Here is a 26990-nt window from a genome sequence, read left to right as displayed (position 1 = left end):
GATTAACTCAGGGAAAATTTCTTTCAGCAGTATTAGCCTAAAAATTATTCTGAGTTTACATGCACCACAATTGAAATCCAATAGGTATCCATAGAAGAAATAGGGAAAGGGGATGGATCAAAAACTCAAATGTTGCCCAACAGATAGGAAATTTTTTTGTTTTTTTATATATTATCTAATTTTCAACATTCTCACAAATTACTTTTTCCTTTATGTATGAACAAGCTCAAGTTTTTAAAGAACTATTGATGTTGAACCTCAAAATATTTTTCTACTTCCAGTAAAACCCTGCTAACATCACCCCACCAGCCACCCCTAAGAGTCATTTCTTTATATTGAAAAATAATTACCCTTGTACATAAAATAAAACATTGCTACAAGTTCTAGTTTTCTAAAAATCTACTTTTTGATTTTTAGATTTTAGGAAGACTAATTTGAAAGCACAGGTGACTCACATTATCATTTACAACAAAGTAAGATAGAATATTACAGATAACACCAGTTGTATCTGGATGCCTTTGCTGTATTTGAAGTATTAAAAGATTGTATTGCTATTTTGAATCTGAAAGGAACACACCTCTGTTCCTCCTCTTCTTTGGAGTTCCTCTTCGGCTGATACTTTTTTGAAAGATTCCTGAAGAATAATACAAATAAGCTAGATTAACTCAAAAAGGTTTTGCGAATTAAGCTGTATAGCACAAGTACCTGCTTACTTAATAAACCCATTTGCTTCATAGTGCATCCTCATGGCACTACAGGATTTTTGAATCAAAGCAAAATAAACATTGGTTTCAAATAATAATTTATTCCAGATATACATCATCATACAATTAACTACATATTTTAAAAGGAGGAAAGTGGAGTAGAGAGACAAAAAGATATGGATAAGCTATTTCTTCCGATGGAGGAGTCAAGAATAAGGGGACATAACATTAAAATTAAAGCCAGGTCATCTAACAGCCAAATCAAGAAACACATTTTCAGACAAAGGGTAGTAGAAATCTTAAACTCTCCAAGAGACTGGGGATATTAGGATACTTGGAGCTTTCAAGATTAAGAGAGAGTTTTTTGTTGGGTAAATAAGGGATTTGGAGCAAAGTGGGTAAATGGGAGCCGAGGTACAGATCAACCATGATCTAAATGAATAGTGGAGCATGCTCCAGAGGCTGAATGGCCTCCTCTTTCTAATGTTCCTATGCTGCTAGAATAGGAGACAGTTTTAACAATATAAAGCAGGAGTCAATGCATGAAGTTCAGTCTTCTGTAATCACAATTGCACAAGCATCAATAAAAGTGCACAAAGTTATGGCAGTCACTGGTTAACTATCAAAATGCTGGTATTCTTGCACTATATGTTTTCAAATAGATATTGAACAAGTCTATGGCGCACAAAGAAGCCTGCAGTCTAAATCCTATTAGTGGGCATAAATTGATAATAAGTAGCACTGAATCACATTTCACTGATTTATGGGTTCAAACCAGCATCAGTGTGTGACCAGGACTGCAAACCAGCACCAGTTGCTTCCCCCAGAAAGCTCAGAAGTCTCTATGACAATGTTACATGGACTGATAAAATTTAATAGTTGTACCAATGTTATGCACAAAACACACATTCACCTACAGATCCCTACAATTACATTGGTAGTATGGGAACAAATAGCACCAGAATACACACAAACCTTGTTTGTGTTCAAATATTTTTTATTCAGTATGAATATGGCAGTCTACATTATCTGTCAGAAATACATGGACATTCTTGAACCTTAATTAAACATTAAGTTATTTAAAAAGTACATGGTTAATTTTTCCATCCTAATTAGAATTCAAACACACCCTCCTGAATATTAGATTAAAGAGCTTTTAATTTAATTATCTTGAATAATGAATGAATTCCCTGGCCACCAGTGAAATCCACACAGTGAAGATCAACCTGTTAACTAAGAAAGAAAAAAGAACTTGCACTTATATTATGCCTTTCACAACTGCCGGATGCCAGGCAATTTGTTTGAGAGATACTTGTTGAGGAACAGCCATTGGCCAATACATCAACAACTTGTCTTTTATTTTGTGCCTTCAACAAACAAAAAAAATCTCAAGATGCTTTTACAAGACAAAAATCAAGTCAAAGCAAAGAAGGAAATATTTGAAGTAAAAAAAAAATGCTGAAAATACTCAGGTGATCAGGCAGCATCTGTGGAGAGAGAAACAGAGGTAAGGTTTCAGGTCGATGGGATTTCATCACGAAACATGAGGATAGGTGACTAAAAGCTTGGTCAGAGGAGTAGATTTTTAAGGCAACTCTTAAAGGAGGTCAGGAAGGTTTGTGATGCAAAGAAATTTAGGGAGCGTATTCCAGAACACACGGCCTATATGGTTAAAGGCATGACTGATAACGGTAAAATGTGTGTGTGTATTAGAAGTGAAAGTTGGAGGAATGCTGAGAAATCCCCTCTTCTTCATTGAGTAGTGACATGGGATTTTTTATGTTCACTCAAAAGTTGCCTTCATTTAATGCTTCATCCATTGGATGCCATTTCTTCATTGCTGTAATGAATGATGAAACAGTGAAACAGCTGCATAAAGATGCCTCACACACACTAAGGTAATTAGGAATATCCAGTTGTTTCAATTTTAAAAAGTAACACAGGTCAACATAAAAATAATGTTTTTTCCAAATATAGGCATATTTATACTAAGATATTCACATAAAACATTTAATATCAATTTTACAAGACTGACACCAGGTTAATCAATTGTAGAGCTGGCCAACATACATGCCAGACATCAACATTTCACATCTACTGTCAATGTCTTCTGACTAAAATTAGCGTGGCCCAGGCCACTCTCTTTCAGTTTCACTCCTACAAGAATTCTAATTTTAATGTATCAGGAGCAGACTGTTCCTAATGATAGGTATTCTGGCTGTTGTATACCGATAGTAAAACAGATAGTTTTCAAGAGATTAAGGAACTCCTGCCTGCACGATAACAGCTGCCAAACTCACTTCCATTCATGCTAAGAGAAGCTTTAAGCTGCTCATCAGCAGTACTGACGGCACTCGAGTATTGCAGGACAGGGAAGTTAGAGCAAAGGAGTTTCTATTTAAGGGAAAGTAGCTGGGTTATAGTACCTCTAAACTGGGCCCAGGGGGAGTGCAGTGTATCTTTGAATTTGCGCAAGTTGGTCAAGGTGAATGTTGAGGTAACTTATAGAAATAAGTGATGACTTGGTTGGTCTGTTGAAAACCTAAGTTGCAATCAGCTTAAAGAGTTAACCTTTAAAAAAGAAAATAAATCCAAGTATAGAGTGCTCAAAATACACAATACATAACTCTGTGAAGTAAAATTTCAACATTCACTGGTAGAACAGAGCTATGGACTCCCCTTGAACTGTGGCTTTAACATTTGTATTTCTTCCATCAGGTGTTCATGTGGTCATGCTTTTTTCCTCCACAGATTTCTCATCAAGGTTGTTCTGGAGCTGTCAGCTTTTTGGGGTGTTTTTTGCCAATTTTTTTAAAGCTGTTGGCCAACTTTTGCTAGGTTTCTGGGGACGGAGGACTTGCATTTATCCAAAGTCATTTTACTTTTATAGATTATAAACTATAATATTAAATTAAACATTTTTTAAAACAATCTAAAGATGGGATTTTGCAAAGGCCAGTGATTAAAGGGAAATATGATAAATCTCAAATGAAACAGGCCTTAATCAGTCACAATCATTTGGCTGTAGTATCACAAAAACGACACAAATAACAACTGATCTACTGCAGATCAGAACAGTAAGCAACTTATCAAATTGTATTTCAAGTACACAAAATTACAAATACATAGCTGGTATGATACCATTGTTTTGTATAAAGCTGTTATTACAAATTTTACAGGTATACAGCAGATATACTCTGATTCAGTGTCTGATTCAGATAATCGAATATTCCCCCCCACCTCACCCCCTTTACAATCTGGAGGATACTTTTAGGCCTAATATTTAAAGAAAACACCATGGTTCAGGGATCATAACAACTAAAATTTCAATTGATGTATCACCTTCAAAGCAGGAAAAGATCCCAAAGCACTTCCTAGGAATTTAATTAGATAAAAATTGACATGACAACAAAGGAGGAGCTATTTGGTGAACTGACCTAAGGATTGGTCAAAGCCACAGATTATAGGAATGGTCTTAAAGGAGGTAGAGAGGGGCAGAGAGGTCTGGGGAGGGAATTCCAAAGCTTAGGGCCTAGGCAGCTGAAGGCACAGCCAGTAGTGGTGAGGCATAGGAAGAGGGGGGAGTTTAAGAGGGCAGAGTTTCTCAAGGGTTCTGGAGCTGGAAAAGGTTACAGAGATAGAGAGGGGTTGGACTATAGAGGGATTTGAAGACAAGGATGAGAATTTTAACAAGTTGAAAAGTATATGCCTTCAGTGAGTGATCATTTTAAATTTTCTGGGTTTTTTCTTAAAGACTTTGAAAGAAAGAGGTTGCATTAGCTAAGTCAAGTTTAACGTTCATTTAATAGCAATGAACAGTAACAACTATGAACAGCATCATGTGAGGTTGTAGTTTGTTTGCCCGAGGTTAAGAAAGAAGGAAAGATTTATCTCAACTGTGGATTGCAGGACTCGAGTTAGTATTTCGAAGCAAAGACTATGTCAGCATTTAAGAATAGGATGGGGAGTGGCTGAAAGAAAGGGGCATAAAGAACTTGGAAACAGGATGGGCACACAAAGTTAGAACTGTTCCTGGTGCAGAGGATAAACAATAACATGGAGTGCTGGGCCCCAAAGACCTCTTTCTATTTAGGATTTTTAAAGAACTTCCCATGAGAATGTGGAAAGAAAACATCTACCTGCTTTCCTCTGTCTATTTCTCTCCTTTATTACAAATGTTAGAAATTACAATCTTTCTGACAGATGCAAGTGATTACCAATGCCTTTTTCCAACCACCAACCAAAGCACGGTGCAGGTAAGTAGATGTTTTAAAAATTCAACTTTTTTGCTTTGAAAATTGCAGTTAATATTAAATGTGGCCAGACTGTATAAACAAAACAAAAAGTTTACATAGGAAAAACAGATTATAGATACAGAAATATCAATAGAAAGTGAGAAAAAAGCTGACACAAGTGTGACAGCAGGAAGTCAAGTTGTGCAGAAGGAAGTGCATGCAGATGCAAGATATTTTAAATGTGATGTAGACAGCTATATGAAACTGTAGAAACTATGTAAACAATGCATTTTTCAGCATTCTATGATACAAGGTTTGTTTGCCACAAATATATATATTTAATAAAAAATGGATATGTCCGAAATGTCACTAATGAAGCATTCAATTCCTACTTCTATATCCCCAGCATATATCTGAAATGCAAATCAGGAAACTGCACCCCTAGCTTATAATTTTCCACCCATAAGTTCAATGAGCTAAACATTTATGCTTAAATGCTTTGAGAGGAACAAAAATACTGGAACTGGCTAACAATGGATGGTGGTCAAAGGAGAGAAAAGGGATTGTAGATGAGTCAGAGAAGTTTCATGAGTAGAAATACAGTGGAGGATTGGGGGCTGATGGCTCAAAAGAGGCCAAAGAAAAACTGTGTTCCTCTTCCAGAAAGTTCGAACTGATAATATCAGAGGAAGCAGAGTCTAAATCAACATAATACTGCCAGATTCTACTCTTCCCATGCTCCAAAATCCAGTCCTCAGCCCTGTTGAACCCCAGGACCCTCAACCCAAACTTCCCCACTCTATATGCTGGGGTTCTCCTCCATCTCCACTCCACCCTACCATGATCCTCACACAGACTACAATCCCTGTACTCCCTGATCACAAAACTGCTCCAATGCACCCAGATCAGGAGGTCCTGCTCTCCATTTGCCAGTACCTGCCCTACTGTTTCCAGGGTTTTCAAGTTTTGCTGGAAATACTAGCCTACCCCAGTTCCCAAGGCTGCCTTAATGCAGAGAAATTGAGGTCTCTTGATATCGTGCCCCTGTTCTGATAGAACTTCTGACTCAGTCAGAAATGCCACAGGAGATCTGCTAATATTTTAAATAACATAAATACCATGCATAGTGGAATAGGGAAGCTTCAATATTACTACTGAACTGGTGGCATTAGTGGTTGAGAATAGTGCATAAGCAAGAGAAATAATAAAATTACATTGTCAGGACATCCCATCAATTTTATGGCATTAATTCCATTCTTCAAGAACCAAAGTAATACATTGTACACAATACTGAGCTGCTGGTTGTATTTGTATACAATTTACAGATTCTATACTTAAAGCAGTAACAAAGAATTCCTACCAACTTCCTTTCAACCCACCAATTTTATTAGAAAGCAGAAAATAAACATTGTTTGGCGTCTTTTAGCTAGGTGCAAGATTTCACCTGCAGTCTTGAATGGTTTATTTTAACAAATGCAAATTTATACTTTACCTTTTACCTTCCTTACATTTGTCTAATTAACATCTGAAAACTACTATACATAATATGACCCTTTTGTCAATATTTTCCTCTTCTGAGGCACCAATGATTGCTGGGTTAGGCAGTTCCTTGGGCACAAGCCACTCTTCAATACCTTGCCCAAATTTTTTTTTATTATTCGTTCATGGGATGTGGGCGTCACTGGCTAGGCTAGCATTTATTGCCCATCCTTAATTGCTTAGAGGGAATTTAAGAGTCAACCACATTGCTTTGGGTCTGGAGTCACATGTAGGCCAGACCAGGTAAGGTCAGCAGATTTCCTTCCCTAAAAGATGTGAATAAACCAGATGAGTTTTAACAACAACCAGCAATGGCTTCGTGATTAGACTTTTAATTCCCGATTTTTATTGAATTCAAATTTCACCACCTGCCATGGTGAGGTTCAAAACCGGCTCCCCAGAGCATTACCCTGGGTCTCTCGAATACTAGTCAGTGATAATACCACTATGCCACCACTTCCTCTCTTCTTCTGTGAGCCTCAACAATAAGTACTGCCAGGGTATTCAAACATAGAGGCTGAAAGGCCAACCTGATCTTGTTCTCACTGGACATATGTACATGTACTTTCTAACATGGGTCATTGGTTGGCAATCTGGAACAGGATCTTGTTTTCGTTCTCCCTAGCCCAGTAGTGAAGGCCTATATTATTGCTCCCTTCAACTCCCGACTATTACCCCATCAATCAGATAAATCAACAATTTTATTTGATGAACTCTTTTAAAAAAACATTTTCACAGTACGCCAAACTTTGGATGTTGCTTTCATACCAATTGTTAAAGATTTACAGATGAAAAGTTTACAACAATTATAAATATACTATAAATTACACCAGTCTCATCATGTATTTTCACAGCACTCTAACCATTTCATACTGCTTTCATACTAATTGTTATAGGCCATATGAAACAGATTGGAAAGAATATACAACCACTGCAGGTATACTATGCAATACAATGCAATTAAGCTTCCAATTTAGTTTTTACCTTTTTGCCCATAATCCTGCAAATAAGCCTTCTTGAAGTACATGTCAATTGCCTTTTGAAAGTTTCTATGGAATTTGGTTCCACCAACCTTTCAGGTGGCGAATTCCAGATCTTAACAGCCCTCTTGAGAAGAAATTTCTCATTTCCCTTCTAGTTCTTCTTGCCAATAATTTTAAATCTATGACATGCCTGCAATTGGCACACCCCAATAACAGATCTGCTGAAATCAGAAACTCAGTCTTTGGAAAACAATGGGCACAAAACTGATCTTCATCATGCTGTGTCACCATGCTTCATTCACACCTTCTGTTTGTATCTGTTTTTCAATTTTCTATCTACCTTTCCTGAATACATTATCATTGTTTTAAACTGCCAAAATAGCAGTATTTTATACATTTTTTCAAATACAAATTAGTTTTATCAAAATATTTTAATTTTGACTGTTAAGATTTATTCATCAATGTTACGATAGTTTGCACAGGAGGCCGCCAGATCTCACAAACCTTGGGAACAAGCAGTAAGACAAATGCAACAACAGACTTCAACTCTTGGATCAAATCCCAGACTACTGACAAATCATACCCCATCACAAGAAATAGGAGCAGGATTAGGCCATATGGCACCCTAAGCCTACTCCGCCAATCAGTAAGATCTTCTACATCAGCTCAATCTTTCTGTCCTATACCCATATCCCTCAATTTCCTTAGTGCTCAAAAATGTATTGATATCAATCGTGAATATACTGAATGACTTGAGCATCCAAAACCCTCTGGGGTAAAGAATTCCAAAGATTAACAACTGGAGCAGAAAAAAATTCTTATCTCAGTTGTAAATAGTTATAAATTTTCTTGAGGCTATGATCCTTAGACTCTCCAGCCAGGAAAACAGCCTCTCAGCATCCACCCTGCCAAGTGCCACAAATTTTATACGTTTCAATAAGATTCTTCTAAGCTCCAGAGAATAAAGGCCCTTGCAATTCAATCTCTCCTCATAGGACGGTTCTCTCATCCCAAAAACCAATCTATTGTGTAAGGAACATATCCTTTTATTTCTGTTGGAATCCTGTAAAGAACATCTTTTTATTTTCTGTTGGACTGTGGTAAAATTACAGTGGCTGCAGTTGAAAGACATGTCCACTGCAACAGGATGAGATATATATACAATGTTGCAGTCCTGGAACATATTGTGTCATGAAAGACAGGATGGAGTCCTGGACCAAGGGTGCTACCTTGACAACAGCATTTTAATTGGCTCCTGACCAGGTGACACGGTTTTGTGCGAGTGCAGCAGAATAACTCTGAGCCTGAAAGGAACAAGACCTAAAGCCTCTTTCTCCTGTGTTTGGAAGATTCCAGTAATTCCACAATAATGGCTAACTGTTTTTTTTCTCCTCATCTCTATATCCTGCTCTCTCTCTAAAATCCCTGTAAAAGGAAAAGGGGGAAACCATTGTTAGAGACATTGAAAAGCAAGTTCTCAACTAGTGAACTAAATACTGAAAGTTCTGGAGGACTACCTTCATGTCATCAACAAGAACGGAAAGGAATTTGGAAGACGTCGATCTAAATCAAACCTACAAATCCTGTACTCCTGACTGGTGCTATTGAACTGTTTTATCCTACCCCTAAAATCCATGGTTTGTGTGTCTTGTGTGGTGTGTGTGTATACATACAGGGATTTAAGAAGGGGGTAGAGTTTAAGTTATTGAGTTAGAAGTTAGCAGTTCATATTTCTTTCTTTTGCTACTAATTAAAGACAATTTGTTCAATAAACAGTTATTTACTTATTAAGTTTACAAAACTGGTGCTCGTATTCTGTTAACCTAAATTAAATAGTTATGTAGAATTGGGGCAATCTGATGGTTTGGTCAAACTTTTTCACATCTGTCGTGGCTCGGGGAACAGTGATATTACAGCGCATTATCCCCAGTGAGTCATGACAATTGAACCTTTGTTTCACAGTCTCTAAGGTAAGTATATACCCCAAAGGGAAGGAGACCAAAACTGTACACATTTCTCCAGGTGTGATCTCATCAACTTTATAATTGCAAGACTTCCTTACTTTTATACTCCAATTCCTTTGCAGTAAAGGTCAACAGACCAACTGTCTTCCTAATTTCTGTCTGAGCCTATAAATTAGCTTTCTGTAATTCCCATGCAAGGACACACAAATCCCTCTGAATACCAACATCTCCTAGGCTCTCACATTTTGAAAAAAATATTCCACTTTCCTATTACTCCTACCAGAAGTGGGTAATTTCACTTTTCCCCACATTATACTCCATCTGCCATCTTCTTATCCAATCACTATATCCCTTTGCAGCTTGTGTCCTCCTGATAGCTTACTTTCCCATGTATCATCAGCAAACTTGGGTATATTATACTTGGTCCACTCAGCTAAGTCACTGATGTAGATTATAAACAGTTGAGGTTCAAGCACTGAACCTTGCAATACTCCAGTTACACCTATTATTTTCCGTAGTTAACCAATCCTCAATACATGCTAATATATTACTTCCAATTTCATCAGCACTAATCTATGTAACAGCCTCTCGTGTGGCACCTTATCAAATGCCTTCTGAAACCCGAAATATACTACATCCATTGGTTTGTCCCTTACCTACCCTCTCCGTTACACCTTCCAATAGATTTATCAAACATGATTTCCCTTTCATAAAACCACCTTTATTCTGCCGAAGCCATTTCGACTTTCTAAGTGCCTTGCTATCACATCCCTAATAATCTTGATTCTAACATTCTCAATACTACTGATGTCAGGCCAACTGTTTGCTCTCTCTCTCTCCTCTTTCAAACAGCCAGACCACATTTGCACTGATGTAAAATTATTAGTTAAAAGTTTTAAAATGAAATGTGATAAATTTTTATCCATTGTGATCACAGGAAAGACAACACAAGCAGCACCTGTCAACCCAGAGCTGACTGAAGCTGGAAAATCCATCAATACCTCTGTGATGGGAAGTTGCAACTCTAAGAATAGCAGTAATGTGATATTACATGGGGGGAAAGCAAGGTGAGAAGCAAGCCAGTCTTAATTTATAACCTTTCTGTAGGTTGGACAAGGTGCATTACTACAAATGAAGTCTTAGCAGCACTTACATTACAAGTCTGGTATTAGTGAGAAATAGTTTCAGCCTTGCACCAACAATAAACACATTGTGTAAATTGGGCATTGAGGAACAAATCAACTCTGAAAGGAAACAGGGTGACAATCCCCCTTTTAGGAAGCTTATTGCACTTTTCTGTACTGTCAGACCAGCCCAAGTATAAATACAGACTACATTTATGCTATAACCAAAGCACACAGCTAAACTGCTTCGCAGTAATGCTACAGCTATAAAGCAAATATATTAATAAAGAACACAATCTGTGCCTTCACTCTTCAAACTTATGGGTGGATGTACAAGATAGAAGTGTTCAAGATTGAAGAGAACAATGGAAAAATAACCAACTCTTTTGGTAACTACACGGTGTCACAGGTGTGCTAATATGGGGGAGGCGATGGCGTAGTGGTATTGTCGCTGGACTATTAATCCCGCCAGGGCAGATGGTGGAATTTGAATCCAATAAAAATCTGGACTTAAAAGTCTAGTGATGACCATGAAACCATTGTTGATTGTTGTAAAAAGCAATCTGATTCACCAATGCCCTTTAGGGAAGGAAATCTATCGTCCTTACCTGGTCTCACCTAAATGTGACTCCAGACCCACAGCAATATGGTTGATTCTTAAATGCCCTCTGAAATGGCCTGGCAAGCCACTCAGTTATAACAAACCACTACAAAGTCACAAAAAAAGGGATGAAAGCAGACGGACCACCCGCCATCAACCGAGGGACTGGAAACGACAATGGCAATCACAGAAATATATCGCCATGCCTTCACTGTCACTGGGTCAAAAATCCTGGAACTCCCTTCCTAACAGCACTGCGGGTGTACCTACACCACATGGAGCGGTTCAAGAACGCAGCTCATCACCACTTTCTCAAGGACAGCTAGGGATGGGTAATAAATGCTGGCATAGCCAGCAAAGCCCAAATCCCATGAATGAATTTTTAAAAAATGTTGTGCCAGACAGGTAGAACATACTTCCTACGTCAAGTTCTTGGTCACAGCAAGGCTATCAGTGGAGGAAAAATATGAAGGCTTTTCTTAAAATATTCATTAATGAGATGACCAGCATGAGGTGCTGTTGGTAAGCCATTTTCTTGAACTCCTGCAGAGATGAGGTGTAGGTATATCCACGTGCTGTTGGAAAGGGAATTCTAGGATTTCAACCCAGTGTCTATGAAGGAGCAGTAAAAAAGCTCCAACTCAGGATGTTGCGAGACATTGCAGGTGGTGCTGGTCCCATGCACCTGTTGTCCTTGTTCTTTGAGGTGGTAGAGGTCATTGGTTTGAAAGTTCTGTTGGAACAGCCTTGATTGTGTCAGTGTGCCACTGATGGAGTCGATTAATATTTAAATTGGTGGACAGGATGCCTATCAAGTGAGTGATATTTAGTATTATCCTGATTTCTTTAAAATCTCGTTACACAGAAGTTTTTGAGGGTAGAAGCAAAGCATACTTTTACCCTTAATCCCCAAATGGTGCAAGGCAGAGGTAGAGAACGGGGAAAAAAAAAGACAGTTCTTCCTCCCTTCATAAAATATGGTACACTTTTAGATCTAATCAGTCAACACAATCTTCATGTGGCAGACATATGTATAAAGCCTTGGCAGACTTCATTATGACATTCAACCACTACTGTGCTTAGTCAGGGCAACACCCATTGCTGTGACTATGGGCAGACTCTTGCCCTTGGATGGGCCAATTAAGGCCCGCCCAGCGGCATCCCCGACGGGAAGTGCTATGCGCTTCCTGCGTAGGGGGGAGAGATTCCCCATCTGTCAAAGAGCGCTCTTTCGTGCATGTCCTGTCTCAGGGAGAATACTGAGTGATAAAAAAACTTTAAATTGGAAACATTAAAAAATTAACATGTCCCCCTCATGTGACAACGTCACACGAGATGGAACATGTTAAGAAAGAACATATAAGCTTTATTATTTTTGTACAAAATGGACATGAAACTTCATCCCACTAGTAGATGAAGTTTCATCAATAATCAGGAGCCCGCTGGGGCTTCTGGCCTGCCCACCAGCCTTAAGGTTGGCCAGGCAGGTCTTTAAGTAACTCTTTCGAGTACAAACCCATTTCCATCTGTTTCAGATGAAGTTACATTGTTTCGTAGTTTTGCCATTGTGAGATTTGAACTCTTGATAATCTTTTAAATGAAAACCAAATCCACAAAATTGGGATAAATCAGGCACAGCCCCTAATTCAGGCCAGCTGTAAAACCAAGAACAAAGTTTAAAGGAAACTTACAAACTTTAAATCAAAATGTGATTAAAGGGGTCAACAAAACACCCCAGTCCCCGCGGTGCCCACCGAGCACGGAAGGCCTCGAGAGTGCCAGCAGACACCGCGTGCTCCTTCTCCAGGGACATCCGGCAGCGAACGTGGCCACGGAAGAGGGACAAACAATCGGGCGGGACTCCCCCATCGATCGCCCGCTGCCTGGACCTGTTAATGGCCAACTTGGCCAGGCCCAGGAGCAGGTTCACGAGGAGGTCCTCCTCCTTCCCGACCCCCTTCCGCACCGGGTGCCCATAGATCAGGAGCGTGGGGCTGAAGTGCAAACAAAACATCAATAAAAGTTAAGGAGCACGTCATCGGCGTAAGCCTGAAGTTATATTGTTTCATAGTTTGCCATTGTGAGATTTGAACTCTTGATACTCTTTTGAGTAAACCTGTTTCCATCTGTTTCAGATGAAGTTACATTGTTTCATAGTTTTGCCATTGTGAGATTTGAACTTTTGATCTTGGGGTTACAAACCCAGTACCATAACCACTTGGCTATTTAAGCCAAGCCAGGTCTTTAAGTACTTTAACTAGCCTGTCAATGGCCTCAATTGGCCATTGACAGGTCAGCGGGCAGACAGCTGATTTCGCTGTCTGCCTGCCTTCCTAAAAATTTAAATGGCCCGGGATGACATCAGGGATTCCTCCTGACGTCATACCGCGTCATTTTCCCCTCAGCGACCACGCCCCACCCCCAAATCACCGAGGGGAAAATCCTGGCCTATGTTACTGATTTTTGTTAGTATATGTTGCTGAATTTTCCAATGCATAGAAATTACATTTAAATGTAATATTTTTATCTCTAAAACAATGGAGCGATGTTGTTGAACTTTCAAAAAAATACAGAACCTGAATAATTATATTACTCATTTCTAGAACAAACATAGGAATGGAGAATAAAGAAGTGTCAGCAGTTAGAAGGTGACAAAGTTGAATTCTACAAAGGAGAGATCAGAAATGAAAAAAAAGCTTAAATATAAACAGATTGGGGAAGAAGATAGGGTAGGAGAACTAAGTGAGGAATAAACAGCCTTGCAGAACAAGAGTGGGAAAACTTGGTTAAAAATAAAGTGAGTCAAAGAGCTATTAAAAATGAGTTAAACTATCTGTGCAGAAATGCACTGTCTGTAATAAATCAGGAAACTGGAGACACTGGCAGGTTGCAAGGAAGCAGATATAGTAGGGATGACTGAGATATGCCTACAGAAGTATACAGACTGGAAATTAAATATCATAATTTAAAACATATTTAGGAAAAATATGTAGCTGGTACACACTTCTGACACTGTACACCAGTGGTAGAGGGAGTGAAAGTTTAAGGTGATGAATGTGTTGCTTTGTCTTGGGTGGCAAGGGGCTCCTTGATGTTGTTGGAGCTGTACTCATCCAGGCAAATGTAGGGTATTCCATCACACCCCTGACTTGTGCCTTTTAGATGGTGGATAGGCTTTGGGTGGTCAGGAGGATGAGTTATTCGCCCACAGAATTCCCAACCTCTGACCTTTTGTAACCACTGTATTTATATGGCTAGTCCAGTTAAGTTTTTGGTCAATGGTAACCCCCAGGATGTTGATGGAGGGGCATTATGCAATGGTAATGCTGTTGAACCTCAAGGGGAGAAAGTTAGGTTCTCTCTTGTTGGAGATGGTCATTGCCTGGCACTGTGGCACGAATGTTACAGCTCTTTTCATTCCAAGCCTGAATATTGCCCAGATCTTGCTGTATGTGAGCATAGACTGCTTCAGTATCTGCGCCGTGGCAAACAACGCTGAACAATGCAATCGCCAGTGAATGTCCCTCTTCCACCATAAGGTCAGAAGGAAGGTTACTGATGAAGCAGCTGAAGATGGTTGGGTCTCAGACACCACCCTAAGGAACTCATGCAGCAATGTCCTACATTGACATGATTGGCCTCCAACAACAACAACCATGTTCCCTTTTGCCAGGTATGATTCCAACCCATGGGAAGCTTTCCCCGATTCCCATTGACTTCAATTTTGCTCCGGCTCCTTGGTGCCACACTCAGTCAAATTCTGTCTTGATGTCAACAGCTGTTACTCTCAATTCACCTCTCAAGTTCAGCTATTTTGTCCATGCTTGGACCAAGGCTATAATGACGTCTGGAGCAGAGTGTCCGAGGCAGAACAGAGCATCAGTGAGCACGTTGTTGCTAAATAAATGCTGCTTAATAGCACCGTCTTTAATACCTTCCCTCACTGTGCTGATCATTAAGAATGGACCGATGGGGCAGTCACTGGCTGGGTTGGGTTTGTCCTGCTTTTTGTGAACAGGACATGCCTGGGCAATTTTCCCCATCAGATGCCAGTGTTACAATTGTAATGGAACAGTTTCGCTAAGATCTGGAGCACATCTTCAGTGCTACAGTCAGGATGTTGTCAGGGTCATATGTATTCAGGATGTTCAAACATTTCTTAATATCATGTGGAGTGAATCAAATTGTCTGAAATCTGGCATCTGTGATGCTGGAGACTTCAGGAGGAGGCCGAGACGGACCATCAACTCTGCTTCTGGATGAAGGTGATTGCAAATGTTTCAACCTTGACTTTTGGGCCAACACGCTGTTCTCAGCCATCATTGAGGAGGCAGATCTTTTGAAAACCACATATCCTTACACCTTAAGTATTACTAAAACCCAGTAACTTCCTTAATGACAGTTCCATATCGCCAGCAGAAAACAAACCACTGTGCTCTATGGAGAATTTGATCATTTATATCAATTTCCAAAGTTTTCAATCCCTAATATCAATCCTACTTGAGCTATTCAAAACCATGACAATTTTTCCGCTATAGGTCTTATTTCATATACCCACCATTATGTTGAAAACAATTTCTTCCTATCTCTGTTTCTTGAGGCGTTTGAATGTACTACTTGTCCCTTCTATTTTGGCACTTATATTCATATTACCCATTCTATTTTAAATCTGCCAGATGTGCACTTCTTACTGTCCAGTAACCCACCCATTTAAAAATGTCTGTATGGAGAGCGCAAGGTCAAGCTCAGCCCTTCATATTTGAACACAGACCAATACATTGTATGTTAGTTCATGTGTAAAGAAAGGCCATTTGTTGAGTTATCATTGGCTTGTTGTCTGTTAAGAACTTTTGGGTGGTTCACTCCTTTGAGTGCTTCATACTGTTCACTTCTCCTTCGCCATCCACTGTCATCCTTTGTCCTTTCCCCCTCAATCTCCTCCCCACCACTGTTTAAGTCCCCACACCGCCTCCTTCTCCCCCTCCCCCACCCACCACCACCACCACCACCAAAGGCAGCTCTAATTGTGGATGCACTTTAGCCCTAACTATAAGTTAACTGCTAACTTGAACTGTGACAGCCCACTCCCTGACCATGCCTGCTCTTCACTTTCCTCAGTATAAGCACTGGATCTTTTCTCAAATTCCACTTCCAAATTTCTGGACTTCTCTGGACATCAAGACTACGCTCCTGCGTTAGAAAACATCCCCGGATTCATTTGCTGAATCTTCCTTGAATTTTAATATAACTTTATTCAGTTTACAACCCTTCCCCCACAGCTCTTGTTCCCTGCTGAGCCTGTGACTGGTCTACTGGTTTTTCCACTTCAGGTTCACTCTCCTGAGCTAAGTGGACTTCTTAACTGTTTTTGGGTTTTATGCTGACTCCACCTTCAGCACCATTTTTTTTTTGGCCTGCCCCACCACCAATCCTGCACACCAGCTGGATCTTCTTTCTCACACAAGTACCTCTATCACCATGTCTGCCAACACTTTACCCTTCAAACAGCTTCTGAACCTCAGTCTCCAGTTCATTGCTGCATGATGCGAACTTCACCCTAATAACTTTATCACACCTTCTGACTTTGGGCTGGATTTAGTGAGGACAACAGGGGTCCCATCCATTGGTCAGTAAACCAGCAGGGAGTCCCCATTAGTTTAGCGGGGGGGAGACCCAAATGAATCAAGTGCCCTTCAATACTTGAAGGGCCTCCCCTGGGATTGTGGCCCCAACGGCAGGAGTCCTGCCTGCTGAGAGCTGCCGGTCAAAGGCCTGCAACTACTCATTGCTGCCAGTGCCAGCAGGAGCACTCGCAGCTGTCAGCAATGCAACCACTGCCCAGGAATGTTGTGGAACCCCAGACCAAAGCTGAGTGAGGGAAGGATGGGGCCAATGGGGTGGGGGTTGTGAGGGGATGAGTGTATGGGAGTGGCTTTCAACAGCCCCTCCCCTCCCCAATGCCCAGTCCCTCAAATGGGCACAGAGGGCAGAAAAGTTGTGCGGCTCCAGTTAAATCTCTGAGGCACCTAAACATAGAACCATGTCAACACCCTTATTATTCTATATGTCTCCAACTGATTCATTCTTCCCTCCTTCAGAGTGATGCCAATGTTTTACTTACCACAGATATTGAGCGTATAACCATATCCCAAGTTGGCTAGCCCTATTCCAATTCTTAGCTTGCATTGTGTTTCCAATAATTCAAAAGAAAGCGGGAGGTTTTTCCAGTTGAACCACATCTGCTACTAAATATAAACCACAGACCTGCAAGTGTTCAAACTGCTTTTCACTTGATTTGTTATCAGGAATTGCCAATTTTTATGGTGCAACCTGTGTAGATAGCAGTACATCGATTTGACCTGTTACTACTGATTGTAGATAAATAAAATTATTGGTTTGGTAATTAACGTTTGATAATTAACCTACCCCAAGTCATTAATTATCCTTTTATAGCAGCCTGCCTAGATCTTCATATCATCTTTAATCCTGTAAGTAATTAAATTCTAACAGGGCCTGTAAAATTGCACAAAAAACCTTACATGCACTTACGCAATACAGGTATATGTACCCTTATTGTATATATTTAATAAGCACTTACCACCATCCAGCAACAAAAGAAATTAAAGCAATGATTAAAAACACTTATTTTGTGTTCTCATTTTACCAACAAAACTACAAAAATGTTGAAGTACACATGTATATACCACATGGATATAAACATTGAGATCACCTGCCTTATGATTAGGAATGTTACTCACCTCTTATTTACTGATCAGAAATGCAATTAACTACATTACCTTTTTACAGTACTCACCTAAGCTGCTTTGCATAGCTGATCTCAATGTCTGTTCGGTCCTTAACAAACTTGTTGTATCTCTCTACAAATTCAATACCCCATTGTGTATGTTTTTCCAAGTTGTCAAATTGATCCTGTTGGACAGAGAAAGATTATGATCATTTTTTCTTTTGTCAAGTTTCAAGCCTATTTTCAAATTGCTACATATTTTCACTCACCCAAGATCACATTTCCCAAACCAGACATACATCATTGGCATTACATGATTTTACCCAGTTTTCATGTGGAAAATAAATATTCATGTATTTCAGAATTACATTCAAATTGCAAGTCTTTATTTCCCCAAATACTTAAATAGTTTACAGAATGTGAAAAATTTATTTTCCACATTTTCTTGGGAATGGAAATGGTCTTTAATATCATATTGCACTCCTATACAGTATTAGATTATAGAATGCTGCACATTGCACTGGAAAACCATGCATACATTCCGGGATGAAGTGCTTTGGGTTAAAGCACATTGTTGACCATTTGGTTCAATTGCAATGGACGAATCAAATGAGTGAGAGAGCTGGAGCAACTGTTAATGAACAAGTATTTATGATTTAAAACAGAAAGGATACAAAAGTTTTCCCCTTTAAAAAGATCAGAAAAACAACCCTGTATTATTTTTATAAAAATTTTTAACTTGTAATCAGAACTCAATAGGCAGCCTCAAGTGAGGGTTGATTTTAGTGCAATGCACACATCAAGCAGTCCACCAAGCATATGGCCAAACACCTCTTCGCAGAAACATTAGAGGAATGGGCAGCTTAAGTCATTGAGCAGATGCAGAGAGGAAAAAAAAGAGCTGCAATAACTGCATGACACTGAAATGAATCAAGATATGAAACCTGTTGAAGAGGTAAGTGGGAATTTGACCAATTGTGTAAACAGGTTTTTCATTAGATTTCATATTTTGACATTCAATTACCATTATAAAACAAGATGTTTCATTTCTTCAGAACTCGATTAAGTGTCACTTTATGCCTTAGTTCATTTTAGCATCTTTCTTCATTGAACAATAACTCCAGCACCACACAATGCTGTCTTAAAGAAGCCTGACTAGATGCCCCACAGGTTTAGACACATTGAACCATTTAAGAAATGAATACTTCACATGACCCTAGTGTGAAGTTTACAAGATAATCTGGGGAAAAATTGGCATATTATTTAAAGACTTAAAATTAGGAAATTGGGAGTAAAAATGAAATCATGCACAACATTTTCATCCAAGGGTGATGGAGTTGTGAAATAAATATAAAATGAAAACCATGCTTTCCATGAATCTATGCTTTAACATCATATCCCCAAATCATAGTTGCAACAAATCCTACGAAAGGGGACAACTGCTTCCATTCTCAGCATTGAGGATAGAATCTGAAAAGGGCAATCAATTCACTTTCAGCAAACAAATCATTTTTCCATTTAAAAAAGAAACCCAGTACTCCTGTATTCTCGCTAAATGAATATAATCGAAGACTATTTTTCAAATACCACGAACTATAAGACATTAAAAAGAAGTGTTAACTGTTCTAGAAAGTTACTTTAATTGGTACTACTAAGAAATCAATTGCTTCAGTATAATTTGCAGAACATCACAGCACCAATACAATGGAGCAATTAGCCTTCCTTGGTTCTTGTGATATGGGTCATTCCGAATCCCAAGTTGCTTTGAGGACATCAAAAGTTGACCATGTGGTGCTGAACTGGAGTTACCTTTCAGCTAACTGGGTTAAGGTATGGATTCCCATCCTGAAGGACATTAATGAACCAGTTGTTTTTTTTACAACCATCTACTGCTTTCACTGTCACTTTTTGGGTTCTAACCCTCAAATTAACAGATTTATTTAACTCAATTTCACAACCCAAGGTGGGATTTGAATTAAAAAACAAAAAAACTGCGGATGCTGGAAATCCAAAACAAAAACAGAATTACCTGGAAAAACTCAGCAGGTCTGGCAGCATCGGCGGAGAAGAAAAGAGTTGACGTTTCGAGTCCTCATGACCCTTCGAAGGGTCATGAGGACTCGAAACGTCAACTCTTTTCTTCTCCGCCGATGCTGCCAGACCTGCTGAGTTTTTCCGTGGGATTTGAATTGTCAGCCACTGGGCTACTAATCCAGTACCATAACCACTACACAACCGTTTGCAACTCCAATTCCCTCAGTTCAATGAGTTTTTGATCTCATGTGCAGGGAGCAACACTGTTTCAGCACAAACTGTTAAATGCTTTTAGAATCAAGGTCTTTAATAGCCTAAATATTTTATCTAATGTTCTGAGGCAAGTGCTAGGGCTATTCAACTAATATGCTTTAAAGATCCAGTAAAATATTCATTAGCAGTTATTAAAATTATCCTGATACAACATTCACACTGAACCCTGCAACATTCAGCTTCCATGAGAACACCATCAAGCCTTAAATTATTTAACCATGGAAGAAAGTATCAACAGACACTGTTTACAATCAGACTACCACCAATGAACACACTGGCAGACAGAATCAAGTCAATGGAAATGGTCACTACAATCACAGCTACAGTACTTCTACAGTATCTAATGTTACAACGCTCGTCATCTGGAAGTTCAACTTTTGCACAGTCCAATTTTTTCCCTAAATTTAGCTCCTTGGTAGACAGTAATTTACTTCTGCATTATTCAGTTAGAAATATTTTATTTAATGCCTTAGATAGTGAAGTTGAGACCACAATAAAAAAAATCAAAGACTCAATTTACAATCAGTGCTAAGTTATTTGATCACAGCCAAAGCATCAAATGGGCAGCTACAATTAGTCTCAGCACACCATTTCTGAGGGCAGAAATCTTTCAAGGGCCTCAGCATTGATGGCCATCAAGTGGTACTTTGCTGGAAAGTGCAATTATGAACATTGAGTGAAGACAGGACCAAGCTCAGCAGTTTTGCCCCGACATGGAATATTCTAGAAACACACACATGAAGAATGACTCCTTGAGTGAAGTGCCAGAGAACATCTGGCATATTTAAAACCATACTCTAACATGACCCATCAGCACAATGCAGAGAAAACTGTAGGGAAATGTTTTCAAAGTAATTTTTCATGTCATATGTATCTTGAATTAAATCAGGTTGAATTAACATACAGTATATGGAATGCTACAGAACTGGTAAGTGGCATCCCATAGACAAGCAGATTGGGAAGATTGGTAGCAGATCTGGTTCAAAGTAGAAAATAATGAACTAATGTATTTTGGAAGCTGCAATGGGAAAAGGAAATGCATCTTAAATGTTAAGCTTTTAAATGGAGCAGAGGTTTAGCATGATCTTGGTTGCAGATAACAGGTAATTTAATAATGCAGCTTAAGCAAAAATAAAGCCACTAAAAAGGCTTGGCTTTGTGCCTGGAGGCATGGAGTAAAAGAAGCAAGAGATTTATATTAAATTTTCGCAAGATATCAATTCAGCTGCGGTATTCACTTAGGGATATTCCATGGTAGGAAAGATGTGCATATAATAGAAAAGTTGCAGTGTGGATTTCATTTGTATGTTACTGGCAAGGGGGATTACAGTTATATTAGCGTTAACAAGTGTTTGCAGCTTGAGGAACTTCAGATCCGAGTTAAGGGGCTGGAGTCCAAGCTGTCGACATTGCGCCACATTGATGGGGCGGGGGGGGGAGTTACCTGGGCACTCTGCTCCAGGAGACGGTCACACCCCCTCAAGTTAGTTAATTAAAATTTGGTCTGTGATCAGCGACAGGAGGGTGTGACTGCAGGTGAAGCAGGTATGGGGACCCAGGAGGTAGCTTTTGAGGCACCTTGGCCCCTGCAACTGTCCAACAGTTATGATGTTCTTGGAATCAGTGTGGAATGGAGTACGGACTGCAAGGAGGGGGGAGGAAATAGGAACATAGTAGTGGTAGGGGACAGTATAATTGGGGAGATAGATACTGTTTACTGCAACCATGAGTGTGAATCCCAAAGGCTGTGTTGCATGCCCAGTGCCAGGGTTAAGGACATCTCCTCAGGGCTGGATAGGAACTTGGAGTGGGAGGGGAGGGACCCAGCTGTCGTCGTCTACATTGGTACCAATGACATTGATAGGACTAGAAAGGAGGCACTGCTGAAAAAATTTGAACGTTAGGAGCTAAATTAAAAAGCAGAACCTCCAAGGTAATAACCTCGGGATTACTACTTGAGCCACGGGTAAACTGGCATAGGATAAATAAAGTCAAGCAGTTAAGTGCGTGGCTCAAAGATTTGTGTGGGAGGAATGGGTTTCAGTTCATGGGGCACTGACACTAGTACTGGGGTAGATGGAATTGCTCCGGTAGGACGGGCTTCAGTTGAACCATGCTGGGACCAGTGTCCTAGCGAATCGAATAACTAGGGCTGTAGAGACGGTTTTAAACTAAATGGCTGGGGGAGGGTTATGGAGAGGGGACATGTAGGCTAACAAAGCAAAAGGATATGGCAGCATTGCAGGGCAGCTATTTATATTGATATCCAGAGTGTGACAGGAAGGGGTAGAGTGTATACAAACTTTAAAAAAAAAACAGCAAATAGGGTCAAAGAGGGGAAAAAATGGTAAAAAAGCAAAATTAATGGCTCTTTACTTAAACACAGTTTTATTCGGAACAAAATAAATGAATTAACGGCACAAATAGAGGTTAATGGGTATGATCTTATAGCCATTACGGAGACATGATTACAAGATCAAAGTGGGAACTAAATATTCAGGGGTATGCGATTTCTATAAAGGACAGGCAGGTAGTAAAGGGCGGTTGGGAAGCTTTGTAGTACAAGATGAAATAAATACGATAGCAAGAAATGATCTCGGATCGGAAGATGTAGAATCCGTATGGGTGGAGCTAAGAAATAACAAGGGGAAGACGACACTGGTGGGAGTAGTCTAAAGGCCCCCTAACAATAGTTATACCATAGGACAGATAACAAAACAGGAGATAATGAGGGCATGTAAAAAAGGCAGTACATTAATAATGGGTGACCTTAATCTTCATGTAGATTGGGAAAATCAAATTGGCAGAGGTAGCCATGAGCAAGAATTCATAATGTGTATTCGGGACAGTTTCCTAGAACAATATGTTGTGGATCCAAACCAGGGATCAGGCTATTTTGGATCTGGTAATGTATAATGAGGCAGGTTTAATAAATGGTCTCAGAGTTAAAGGTCCCATAGGAAACAGTGACCACAACATGATAGAATTTAGCATTCAGTTTGAGTTATCAAACTTGGGTTGGAAACAACTAGGCTAAACTTAAATTAGGGTAATTATAAAGGAATGAGGGCAGAGTTAGCTGGAGTGGACTGGGAAAGGAGTTTAGCAGAAAAGATGGTTGATGAACAATGGCAGATGTTTAAGAAAATAGTTCATGACTCACAGCAAAGATATATCCTAGTGAGAAAGGAGGATTCTAGGAAGTGGATACACCAACAATGGTTAACCAAGGGAGTTAAAGTTAGTATCAAATTGAAAGAAAAAACATACAATGAGGCAAAGATTAGTGGTAAGTCAGAAGATTGGGAAAGTTTTAAAAACCAACAAAAGATGACCAAAACAAAACAAAGAGAGAAAAACTCTGAGGGTAAACAAGCTAGTAATATAAAAATGGACAGTAAGAGCTTCTTTAAATATATAAAAAAAAAGCGAGGCCAAAGTGAACATAGGCTCTTTAGAGAATGACACTAGGGAAATAATAATGGGGAACCAGGAAATGGCAGAGGAGTTGAATAAATATTTTGCATCAGTCTTCATAGTAGAAGACACAAATAGCATTCCAAAAATGCTAAATCAAGGGGCTATGGGGGAGTGGGAGGGGGGGGGGGGGGGTGGTAAATACAATAACTATGACTGGAGAAAAAGTACGAGGTAAACTAATGCGACTAAAGGCTGATAAGTCCCCTGGACCTGATGGGCTGCATCCTCAGATATTAGAGGGGGTAGCTGCAGAGATAGGGATGCACTGGTAGTAATCTTCCAAGAATTCTTAGATTCTGGAAAAATCCCATAAGATTGGAAAAGGGCCAATGTGATGCCCTTATTCAATAAGAGAGGGAGGCAAAACAGGTAACCATAGGCCTGTTAGCTTAACAACCGTCAATGGGAAAATGTTACAGTCTATTATAAAGGGTGTAATGGCAGAGCATTTAGAAATGTATAATATAATCAAGCAGGGTCAGCATGGCTTCATGAAGGAGAAATCATGCCTGACAAATTTATTAGAATTCTTTGAGGCGGTAACAAGCAGGAAAGATAAAGGGGAACCAGTAGATGTAAGATATTTGGATTTCCAAAAGGCGTTCGGTAAGGTACCACATATAACGCTACTTAATAAGGTAAGAGCCCATGGTGTTTGGGGTAGTATATTAGCATGAATAGAAGATTGGCTTACTAATAGAAGACAGAGTTGGGATAAGGGGTGCATTTTCAGGATGGCAATCTGTAACTGGTGGAGTGCCACAGGGATCAGCGCTAGGGCCACAATTATTTACAATAGATATTAATGACTTGGATGAGAGAAGTCGATGTACTATCGCCAAGTCTGCGAACAACACAAAAATAGGTGGGAAGGCAAGTGGTGAGGATAACACAGAGTCTACAGAGGGATATAGACAGGTTAAGTGAGTGAGCAAAAACTTGGCAGATGGAATATTATGTGGGAAAATGTGAGGTTATGCATTTTGGCAGGAAGAATAGAGGAGGTGAATATTATTTAAATGGAGAAAGACTGCAGGAAGCCACAGCACAGAGGGATTTGGGAGTCCTCGTGCATGAATCCCAAAAAGCTAACATACAAGTTGAGCAGATAATAGGGAAGGAAAATGGAATGTTAGCCTTTATTTCAAATGGAATGAGGAATAAAAATAGAGAAGTCTTGCTAAAACCAAACAAGGTACAAGTTAGACCACACCTAGAATACTGACAGTTTTGGTCCCCTTATCTAAGGAAGGGTATACTGGCATTGGAGGCAGTCCAGAGAAGGTTCACTAGGTTGATCCTCTGTATGAAGGGATTTTCTTATGAGAAGAAGTTGAGTAGGTTGGGCCTGCACTCATTGGAGTTTAGAAGAAAGAGAGGCGACCTTACTGAAACATTTAAAATTCTTAGGGGGCTTGACAGGGTAGATGCTGAGAGGTTGTTTCCCCTTGTGGGAGAGTCTAGGACCAGCGGGCATAATCTCATAGTAAGGGGCTGCCCCTTTAAGACAGAGATGAGGAGGAATTTCTTCTCTCAGAGGGTTGTGAATCTGTGGAATTCTTTACCGCAGAGGGCTGTAGAGACTGGCTGGTTAAGTATATTCAAGGCTGAGATAGACAGACTTTTAATCAGTAAGGGAATGGAGGGTTATGGGGAAAAGGCAGGAGAGTGGAGTTGACGATGATCAGATCAGCCGTGATCTCATTGAATGGCGGAGCAGACTCAATTAACCAAATGGCCTACTTCAGCTCCTACGTCTTATGGTCTTATGAGGAGAATTAGGGTTTTTCATTTAAGGCCAGTAGATTAAAATATAGCCTGATATTATATTCAAGGTTGTGTAAGGTTATGATTGTGTTGTTTCCATTGATTTCAATGAAGGGACATAAATTTAAAATAAATTATCAAAGAAGAGATTAGAAAAATTTCTTCAGAGAATTGTTACAAACCTTTGCTGAAAGAGTTCATCAATTATTTTTAAAGAGCTATTAAATAACTAGAGGGATATTAAAATATAAGGGCAGTGAACAAGGTAAACTAGATGGTTCATGTGGGAAAAAAAAGTGCCCTGCAAAAAGAACAGATAAAAACTATAGTGCCTAAAGTAAATATGTCATGCTTCAGCAGTGCATTTGATAAAAAGCAATAAAATAATGAATCCACAAACTGGATTAAACAAGCAATCAACTTACTCAAGAAATAATTGCACTGTCTGATGTGGCACAAGATGTTTTTCACTAAATGTCCAACACATGCATTTAAAATGCAAAATATTTTGTAATTCAAGCTGCTGTCATCAGGCTTCCTTTTAAGAGCTTCCTATTATACTGATGGTGCACTTAACAGGAACAATTGCACTTATAGAGCACCTTTAATGCATAAAATATTCCAAGAAATTAGATATATTTGACATTGAATACTTAATCTATTTGCACAAAGAGCAATTTTTTACAGAAATCTTCAAATAGTAAAGGGGAATGTCCAAATAAGAGTTCCCACAAGATTTTCTTGTGAAATGTTTAAATTACTGGACTGGTGACAGAAACCTGGTGACAGAAACCTGGTAACAGAAACTTGTACAATACATTATATTTTCAATACAACAAAGTACTTGACACTCAACACCCAAGTCACATATCACAGAGATAGTTTGAAAAGATTATAGAACAAGTGAAAATTTTCACCTTAGATTACAATAAAACATTGATTTCTTTTAAGTATCTGCCTCTTAAAAAAGTCAAAGTATGTTTGAGATCATTAAAGGATTTTTTTCAGGCATTAAAATCTCTCTATAAGGCCCAAGTCAGTACAAAGAATGGGAACACCAAGACAAGCTCAAAACAAATGCATAAAATATGTAAAAATACCAAACAGAATGTTATTGACAATAGCCAAGGAAATATATAAAAATATTTAACCTGTAATGATAAATATGTAAACACATAATAGATCAAATTGGTTTATTGCTATCACTGATCTGAATATTTAGTCAACAAACATGCATGGGTTCCTGACAAATGAATTTACGACTCCAAAGCATCCAACAAATGCTGCGATAAATAGAAACTGGTTCTGTAAAACTGCCACATTGCAATGTATTTCTGATTGTAACACCAGAAATTAAACGTACCTCAAAATAGGTAATGTATTACTGAAAAATTGCTCATCGGTTTAATAAAATTCGAACATTAATCATGTGCGTGTGTCTACACGTTTTTCAGAAGGAAATCTCATCAACCTTCTGTTCTCAGTTATCACAGAATTATTTAAACTTGTACAACACATTACGTTTTCAATACAACAAAGTA

General features: G+C 39.2%; 1 protein-coding gene across 5 annotated transcripts in view; it reads right to left on the bottom strand.

The window, feature by feature from the left end:
• LOC121281570 (formin-binding protein 1) overlaps positions 1-26990 on the bottom strand; it is a 274207-nt gene that overhangs the window by 170186 nt on the left and 77031 nt on the right. For all 5 annotated transcript variants that reach the window (XM_041194555.1, XM_041194557.1, XM_041194556.1 and 2 more), the window contains exons 2-3: positions 17965-18080; positions 578-634 (exon numbers count right to left, since the gene is read on the bottom strand). In XM_041194555.1, the coding sequence (XP_041050489.1) occupies positions 578-634; positions 17965-18080 (173 nt within the window). The remainder of the gene's footprint in view (positions 1-577; positions 635-17964; positions 18081-26990) is intronic.

This window comes from Carcharodon carcharias, chromosome 8, assembly GCF_017639515.1.
Source record: "Carcharodon carcharias isolate sCarCar2 chromosome 8, sCarCar2.pri, whole genome shotgun sequence".
In the NCBI taxonomy this organism is placed as follows: domain Eukaryota; kingdom Metazoa; phylum Chordata; class Chondrichthyes; order Lamniformes; family Lamnidae; genus Carcharodon; species Carcharodon carcharias.
This window is presented reverse-complemented; position numbering and strand designations above follow the sequence as displayed.